This window comes from Poecilia latipinna, unplaced genomic scaffold, assembly GCF_001443285.1.
Source record: "Poecilia latipinna isolate Pla-1442-1.1 unplaced genomic scaffold, P_latipinna-1.0 Scaffold1346, whole genome shotgun sequence".
Taxonomy (NCBI): Eukaryota; Metazoa; Chordata; class Actinopteri; order Cyprinodontiformes; family Poeciliidae; genus Poecilia; species Poecilia latipinna.
The window spans coordinates 136236-145466 of record NW_015113962.1 but is presented as its reverse complement, the minus strand read 5'-3'; the positions used below and the strand labels follow the sequence as shown (position 1 = coordinate 145466).

Sequence of the window (9231 nt, the reverse complement as noted above, 5' to 3'; positions counted from 1 at the left end):
TTACTTATATTCCCAATAAAAGCAAAATAAAACACAGACTGTTTTTTGTTTTTTTTTTTTTTTTTTTTTTTTTCCCCCTCCAGTTTGCACTCTAGCGTCCTTAAGAGCGACGCAGCGTCCCGCAGGTCGAGCAGCAGCACCATGCTGGACGGAAGCTCCCTGGGGAAGTTCGACTTTGAGGTGTCGGACTTTTTCCTGTTTGGTTCTCCGCTGGGCTTGGTGCTGGCCCTGAGGAAGACTGTGATCCCTATGCTGGATGGTGAGCTTCTTCATTAAGAGGAATGCAGGAGTTTTAAGCGAATAATGTGTTTGGGCATGAAAATGAACATTAAAGATGCCTCTGCTGGGCAGCTTTTTAACGTATTTATTTTTTCATCTGGTTTCGTCTGCTCTTCCCTCCCATGTCTTTGGTTGGATTTCCCCCTCTAGTGGCCCAGCTGAGGCCGGCCTGTCAGCAGGTCTATAACTTGTTCCACCCGGCTGATCCCTCCGCCTCCCGCCTGGAGCCTCTGCTGGAGCGGAAATTTCACCTCCTCCCTCCTTTTAGCGTTCCCCGTTACCAGCGCTTCCCCCTCGGAGACGGAAACTCGGCCTTGCTGGGTGAGTTCCTTGCAGGAGCGATAAATGGAGGCAAAAACTGCCACGTGAAACAATTCAGACCTGTCGGGTTCTTTGGAGTCATCACAAGCACAAATGCAGAATCTCACACAGTAGATTTATTTTTAATTTCTCCCCGTAAAGGAGACATTTTGATTGTAAGCAGCAGTCCTGTTCGTCGCATACAGCACATGTCTTAGTGGCACACCATGAGTCCACTCACGTAGTTCACTGTCTCAGAGAAAAATGCTGCATTTTTCTACTGTTTGTCTTCTGCAAAGCAGGTTATTCATCTAAATGTGGTCATAGTCCTGATTTTGATTTCTGTCTTTGGACGTTCGTTTTAATAGAGTCACCCTTAGAACCTCAAACTGTCCTATTTGGCTGTAGATGTTTAGTGTAAATGAACCGACTAGTCACTAAAACAAGTTTTTATCCTCAGACTTAAGTTTCACATTTTCTAAGATCCAGGATTTAGTGATCAGAAAGTATTCACTGCTCTCCACATTTCTTATCTTACAGCCTTACTCCAAAATATATATTTTTTTTTAAAATAGCAATTTTTCCAAATTTATGAAATAACAACTCCTCAAATATCACGTGTATATTCTCACTTCTTTTGCTCAGCATTTTTAGCAGCAGTTCTTCTTTAAGCGCTGGTGGGCTTGGCACATATAGTTTTGTGCATTTTTGCCCATTTTTCTCTGCAGATCAAACCAGGTCAGGCTGGATGGGCGGCGTCGGTAGATGGCCATTTAAATTTTTTCCAGACGTATTAAATTAGATTTACTGTAACTCCAGGCTCTGGCTGAGCCACTGGAGGATATTCACAGAAATCCCCTGAAGCCACCCCTTTATTATCCGAGTATTGTAGCATTGGAAGATGAGATCATTAGCACTCTGAAGATGTTTCTCCTAGTGTTGGCTGCTGTCATCTTAACCTCAGTGAAAAGATAAACCAGTGAAGGCAGGTTACCATGAATGTCACGAGGAATGCAGTAAAACCTTGTGCATATAATTTTTAGTTTTCATTTTTATAAATTTGCTGAAAAATAAAATAAAAAATAAAAAAACAAACAATTTTTTTTTACTTTGTAATTATGAGATCTTGTGTTTAGAATATAGTTAGAAAATGATATTTAATCACTTGGAGTGAGGCTGTAACAAAACAAATGTTTGGGCAAAAATGAACTGCAGTAATAATACATTTATCAGCATTTATCAGTGATTATCAGCATTATCTCGCTTCTTCTGTTTAACGTGTGGTTGTAAAACTGGTTATTATAACCATTCAAGCTGTAAAAACAGTTGTAGTCTAGAAGTGAGGTCCGCTAAGGGCTTGCCTTTTGTTTTATGTCCAGTTGTTCTTGCTTCATATGTGTTTTTGTGTCTTCCCTGTCTCCTTTCCTTCCTCCTCTCTCGGTCTCTTGTTCCCACTTCTGCACACCCGGCCCTCCTAAAACCACCCCTCCGACCTCTGCCCTCCCTCCTGCTCCTCCACCTCCCTCTGTAGTGGAGGCAGTCCAGAGCAACGCTCAGCTGCTACTTGATAGCGGGCCCCCCCTGTCCTTTCGCTGTCAGGAGACCATCAGTGAGACCTGCATTCCTGTTCCTGTGCTAAACTGGCAGGAGAACTCCCTGAAAGCCACACCCGCCACCTTGGAGTGTGTGTAGCCTCTCCTGTTCACCTCCATCTTTCTCCGCCCTCACTCATCCGCTCCCTGCATTTGTGCTCTGTCCTCTTCACATCCTCGTCTTTCTGTCGTGTGCTTTGAAATCCAGACTGATTTTGCGTCTGCTTTAGATATCGTCCGAATGTTTCCATTGCTGCTGTTGCAAGAGTATGACATGTGACTCGTGTAACTGCTCACACTTTAACAGTTGTTTTTCCAAACTGCAGTTGAACATGCAACATTTTCAGTGAGTTTTAAAACTTTTATTGGGTGCACAGGTTTGAATTTAATTTAATGGATTTAAAAAGTTCTGAATATATACATACGCCGAAACAACAGTTTAGTTAAGTTTCCCTTAGCAGGTTTCAGAGAAACATCACATTATTTCTTGAAATGACAAATTGCCGGTATGATTCTGGCTGGATAGTTGACCCGCCTTTTTGCCTAAATGGATAGAGGTCATTTCAATTGATTGGTTTCCGTGGTGAAGAAATGGGGAGGTCCTATCTGCATCATAGAAGAGAAATAACACTGGATCTTTCTCCCAGCAACTGTACGACACGACTGTACGTTGTTTACATCCGAGCATAGTTTAACATTTAACATATTCTTCTTAACGGTCTAATGCTAATAGACTGACTTAAGTTAAACATTAATGTGGATCTTGAGGCTGCCGCCTCTAAATCAGCTGCTTCAAAATGGAGTCCTTCAAACTTGACTGAAATTTTTCTGCTGGGCCCATGAAGAAGCCAGATCCTTTTGGCGAAAGTTAGAAGGAGGTCAGAAGAGGGAAACATTAAGCCACGTATTAGTGCTTCAGTCAAAAGCGCCTAACCTGAGACCAAGTCAAGACCAGACAAGTCCAGGACCAAGATCCAACCACTGAGAGACTGTCGTCACCTCTTAGCATGTGCTGCATCATGTGATTAATGAAACATTAACGACCTGTTAACAGGGCGCTGGACTAACTGGTCGGATTGGATTGCCTAACTCGCTCAGGCCGCCGCCTTCCCACAGTATTTAGCTGAACCAAATCAAAACACAGCCACACAAAAACGATAAATTAAGCTAATTAAACACACAAGTCACTGTTTATCACACAACCCTTGTGAGTTTACCACAACTCTGATGTGATAAATCCAGGCAAATGTTTCTGGGCCGTCATTGACTGCAGACAGGGTGGCTTCAGGCAGCAGGTGGCGCTGGAGGACCTGACTCACTCAGCATTCATTCTTTCTCCATGTTTTACCGACAAAAGCATCAATACATTTACAAACGTTTCTCCCTTTGGTTTTTTTCTTCAACACGTAGCTGCCCTGGTGGCAACATCAAAATGTTAAAAAGTACAAAACTGAGACCAGTAGTCGTCCCAAGTAACACAACACGACCACACTGATGAGAAGCATGCTGGGATTGGACAAGGTGAGGCTTTCAACATCGTAGGCATGGTGGTGGGAGCATCATGCTGTTGAGGGTTGAACTACCACCACTGGTAGTGAAACAGACTCAAAATTAGTAGGATCACGGTGAGGGTCTGTTTCAATGCAACCAAACCACTTAATTCCTCCATTTTCTTAAAACCTGGACACAAGGGCAACGATCTCAAAACACATCCAGTCTGCTCTCCAGAATAAACTGAGCAGGCTGACTTTTACTCTTCCAGAACAGCCAGACGTTCTTCCCTTTGAAAATGCTTTTAAGCTGGTCTGTGAGAACATCCGAATCATTTCTTCCTTTTGTGATAAGTGTGTCAAATGTCCGACCAGAGGCTTATTTATGTTGCTGAGGGAACATTTCTCTAAATGTTAGTGAGGAGGACATGGATATTTTTGAGCCTCTTTGCGTACATATGGCTCAAGAAAACGCATAACAAATTCAAACCTGTGCACTAAATAAAGTGAATCTTTAAGAGCTCTGAAATAATATGTTAACTGTGTACGGGTCATGCAGCCTGAACTGAGGTTCTCTTTATTTTAAACAAAAAATCCCAACAAGTGGATGAATCAAGCCGTGGAAACACTCATTCACATTTGTCTGCAGAGCGTCTGCTGTGGTGCGTTTGGAGGGTGTTAGCGTTTGTGTTTGTGCTCTGTGATTTGGGGTTTCTTGATGGGTTTTTTTTTTTTTGTGCTTAGAGGTTAAATTCACCTGGAGAGTTGATCACGCTTCGCTGTGCTGCTTGTGGTGCTTTGTTTGCTCAACATGAAGCTCTGTATCTACATTTTTAATAAGTTTTCTATTGGTGATACGGGTTGTCTTAATTTTGTCAAATCTCAGCATTATTTATCAAGTAACTCACTAGATGTTTAATCTAAATCTTTCCTAGCGAACAATTTTTACACCCTGACGTTAATTTCAATATATGTAGGCATTTTACTGTCTGTGCTGTCACGTGTCAGTCAGAACATGGAGAACATGTGGGCTCCTTGTGGTTTCACATTTCCCCCCCCTGCAGTCACATGTTTCGCCTCCCTCCCCATCACTGTGAGGTACCCACCGTACCTGTGTCTCTGTCTAATGGGATCTCCTTGTTTGGGCTCAATAGCGGATGTTGTTCAGTCTCATGGTGGTGTCTTCATGGACAGTCCGTACCCCTCATCCCCCATAATGGGCCCCTTCTCCAGGGGCCAACGGAGGGCCAGTGAGATCAGCATTGCCAGCCAGGTCTCAGGAATGGCAGACAGTTTCACTGCCACCAACATAGCCAACAGTAAGTGTTCTGAACGTCCACCAGTCTCTCTCTCTCTCTCTCTTTCTTCCACTCACACAAACACGACTCCAGTTAGTTCCCCTCCTTCTCTCTCTCTCTCTCTCTCACTCTCAGGCCAACTTGTCTCTATTTCTGCACAACTAGTTTCTCCTCCCAGCTCTCCTACATCCTCCTCCTCTCAACCCCAGTGCTCTGACTCTACACACACCTTACACTCCATCTGGAGCTAACTAGCTGGTCAGATGCAGCTTCTTGCAAAAAGTGTTTATACTTCTTGAATTTTCTCACATCTTGTTCTCCTTCCAAGCACAAACTTTGTCGTGTCTCACTGGGATTTTATGCAATAGAAACAAAGTAGTTCATAATTTTAAATGACATAAAGTAGAGGTGGGGATTTATCGCATCGTCGTCGTCGTCACAGTGAATTTCAATTAATGATGTTTTAAAATGACAAAATTCTCCGTATTGTCAGGATTATTTTTTGATTATTTTCTGCACCGTTTGTTGAATAAATAATTGGGAATGAGCATCAGGAGGGCATCAGGGAACAGCCATCCAAACCAACCAACTCTTCTTCACATCTATGCACTACTTTTTGTTGGCCTGTCACATATAATCCCAATGAGACGCAACGTTTGTGTTGTAACGGGACAAAATGGGCAAAGGTTCAAAGGGTAAATTTACATTTCGCAAGGAGCTGTAAACACAAATCCTGCACTTCTTTCTGACTCGTCTGGTAAGACAGTCATCGAACCGTTTCCCCCTATATTCTCTGACAAGGAGCCAGCAAGATAAGAGCCCTCCAGAAGAGCAAGCTTAGAGCCACTTTTCACTGTCTGTCTTAGTTTTATCCACTGTCTAAATGTAAATGCAATAACCAAGTACTGCATTTATCTAACGTTTCAGTGCATGTCGACACCAATCTCCCTCCCTAAGTCATTTCCACCTCCTACTGCAGTGTGCGCCGAGATAATCGGCATCCTGTTTTCTCTTTGTATTATTGTTAACCAAAGTTCCTTCCGCCCCTATTTACCTGTTAGTCTTTTTACTTTTTTAAATTTTTTTTAATTTTTATTATTTCTTTTGTCTCGCATTATAACCTAAGATGGGTTTGGTGCACATTTTGAACAATTTAGAAAAAGAAATTTCGCCACTACAACATCAGGTGTTCAACAGCATCACCTTGCCGTGATGCTTTAACCTTCACTAACAGCTGCTTAGAAATTCACAACTCTGTGTAAGTGTTGTTCTCTCTAATGAATGCATCTCTTTGTCACGCTTTAAACTGTTTTTTTTTCTGTTACATATGCATCCATTTTATCACATGGTTTTCTGTTGTTGTTGTTTTCCCCTCTGTAGCCAAATCAGAGCAGATTAACCAATCCAATAAGCTCAGTCTGTTCTCCCAACTTGCCCTAACATCCCAAAACTTATTATCCATAAAAAATCCTCTGAAGTTCTATAAAAAAGCCGAGGCTGACCTGACTGACGAAGATCTGAGTTTTGAGACATACTCAGGCGAAAGTCTAAGTTCCATCTACGAGTACGAAAGCATCCAATCATGCAGGCTGGACTGTGCTATACACGACCTGGTGTCGCTGGACTCCCAAGCTGAAGTCGATGAAGGTATTTTTTCTCAAAGTTGCGGAAATCACAGCAACTATCCAAAAGCTTCATTCTGCTCCTGCGGAAAGCCTTTTATTTTATTTATTTTTTTTCTCTCCTTCCTCCTGCGATTCTTTCCAAATGGGTTTCTCAAGGACACAGCCACAAGCACTTTCACTCAGTGGGAACAACGTTCAGATCTTAATTTTGCCCTTTGGTGTAACAACCCTCACTAACATGATTAAACTCTTGGAGCTGGTCGTGAAATTACTCATCAGTTCTAACCGTCTCCTTCCGTTTTGATGCATGATTTCTCACTACAATAATCAAAAACACCTTTCTTTCTCACCTGCAGCTGAAGAAGTGAAGCTGATTTTTTTTATTTATTCATTTATTATTATTATTTATGTTTTTTTTAAGTTTGCTTTGTGGGTTTTAAAGGTGGTGCACCTTTCTATGCCAGCTCGTTCTGCTAGAGTTTCATCTTGTGGACCTGCACTCTATTCAACTCGTTCCCATTTGCAGTTGCAGCGCGCTGGTGGGGCACAAAGCGCCTGGACTTTGCTCTGTACTGCCCCGATGCTCTGACTGCCTTTCCCACAGTGGCTTTGCCGCACCTCTTCCACGCTTCTTACTGGGAATCCACAGATGTTGTATCTTTCCTCCTGAGGCAGGTGAGTTGCCCCAACCTTTTTTTTTCTTTTTTTTTATTCTTTTTTTTAAAAATCCTGTTCATGGGATGAACCAGTTAAATCTCTGCTCTTAGGTCATGAGGCATGAAAACTCCAGCATCCTGGAGCTGGATGGGAAGGAGGTGTCAGAGTTCACCCCCTCTAAGCCTCGGGAGAAGTGGCTCCGGAAGAGGACTCACGTCAAGATCCGGGTGGGTGTGAAATCAAGAAAACAGGCCAGTTTGAGACGGCTTACGAACATTAATCTGCTGCGGAGGAATGCCTTCGGTTTGTTATCAACATCTTGGATTCAAGTGCAGGGAAAAGTATCCCTCAAACGTTACACCAGAAAAATTCACAGTATTTTATTAGGATTAATTGACAAACACAGAATAGTGATTGAATGCGAAGCAGAAGAATGTGCCAATATCTCTCCATTTCACTATAATACACTTATTTTTCCGCGTCTATCGCTTAAAATCCCAAGAAAATACATCGAATTTGACCCTGAAATTGTGAATATTTTTGCATGCAGCTGTAGGTCACTTGACTTTGACTTTTCTCTGTAAATTTCTAAGGAGAAAACGTGTTTTTTTTTTTTCTCCTTTTTTTTTATTTTAAAAAAACACCCTCTCTGACTTGGTTTATTTTTACTCCAATGGCAGAACGTGACTGCCAACCATCGAGTGAACGACGCCGTGTTCCCTGAAGACAGCCAGCAGGTCATCACAGGTCGCTTCATGTACGGCCCTCTGGACATGGTGACTCTAGCTGGGGAGAAGGTAATCATGCATGCGTGGCAGCAGAGAACCGGCCGTCTGCAACCTTTCAGTGTTCAAACATCACGTTTAAGTCTTGAATTCCTGCACAGGTCGACCTTCACATCATGACCCAGCCTCCGTCAGGAGAGTGGGTGTTCTTCAGCACGCAAGTGACTCAAAGCAGCGGCCGCGTGTCGTTTAACATCCCAGAGGAGAAGCGTCTGGGCATCGGAGTCTACCCTGTGAAAATGGTTGTCAGGTGACTTCATCTTCTCAGCCTTTAAACGCCAAACTCACTCTGTGTGTCATGATTTGTTGAAATATTCCTGCCTTCTGTGCATCTTGTTGACGTGAAGCTTTAGATATAATCCCATCCTTTGGTTTAGTTTTCATTCTCTTCTGGCTCTGCCCCCCCCCCACCCCACCCCCAGAGGCGACCACACGTTTGCAGACAGCTACCTGACTGTTGTCCCACGTGGCACAGAGTTTGTGGTGTTCAGCATCGACGGGTCGTTCGCCGCCAGCGTCTCAATCATGGGTAGCGATCCGAAGGTCAGGGCAGGAGCCGTGGACGTCGTCAGGTATCCGAGTCGAACTTTCTGTAGCTCCCAAGATGTCACCTAAATAAAATAAATAAAAAAAAAAATCACTTTGCTGCTTCATCTCGTCGCAGACACTGGCAGGATTTAGGTTATTTGATCATCTACGTGACGGGGCGTCCTGACATGCAGAAACAGCGGGTGGTGGCCTGGCTGTCTCAGCACAACTTCCCACACGGCATCGTCTCCTTCTGCGACGGATTAGTCCACGACCCGCTCAGGCACAAGGCCAACTTCCTGAAAACACTGGCAGAGGTAAGTGAGCGTACTTTGGGTTATCAACTGGTGCAGACGAAATGTGTTGAGGATCTTCAGACAATTTATTTATTTATTTATTTATTTTAATTTTCAAAGAAAATAATTTCTCTCCTGCCTGTGGGCTGATTTCAGTCTAATATGAAGATCTTCGCTGGATATGGATCGACCAAAGACATCTCTGTCTACAACTCCATCGGCATTCCTCCTTCTCAGATCTACATCGTCGGCAGACCCTCCAAGAAGATGCAGAACCAGTGCCAGGTACCGTCCAGAGACAGATTCAACACGGCGCCTCCTGCTACCAATTAGGGCCGAAGCGATTAATTGTGATTAATCAGTTGTTGAAATAAATGTCAA

The 9231-nt window shown here is 43.3% G+C and overlaps 1 protein-coding gene across 7 annotated transcripts in view; it reads left to right on the top strand.

Annotated features, from left to right (window-relative positions):
• The window catches only part of LOC106961882 (membrane-associated phosphatidylinositol transfer protein 2-like), a 38899-nt gene that overhangs the window by 24926 nt on the left and 4742 nt on the right, over positions 1-9231 (top strand). For 2 of the 7 annotated variants that reach the window (XM_015055970.1, XM_015055969.1), the window contains 12 exons: positions 84-259; positions 430-600; positions 2111-2263; positions 4816-4980; positions 6340-6606; positions 7111-7259; positions 7352-7468; positions 7922-8038; positions 8128-8276; positions 8449-8598; positions 8691-8871; positions 9007-9135. In XM_015055970.1, coding sequence (XP_014911456.1) covers positions 84-259; positions 430-600; positions 2111-2263; positions 4816-4980; positions 6340-6606; positions 7111-7259; positions 7352-7468; positions 7922-8038; positions 8128-8276; positions 8449-8598; positions 8691-8871; positions 9007-9135 — 1924 coding nt within the window. Of the gene's footprint in view, positions 1-83; positions 260-429; positions 601-2110; positions 2264-3789; positions 3803-4815; positions 4981-6339; positions 6607-7110; positions 7260-7351; positions 7469-7921; positions 8039-8127; positions 8277-8448; positions 8599-8690; positions 8872-9006; positions 9136-9231 lie in introns of all 7 variants that reach the window. The other 5 variants (XM_015055976.1, XM_015055971.1, XM_015055972.1 and 2 more) reach the window with 5 other exon arrangements.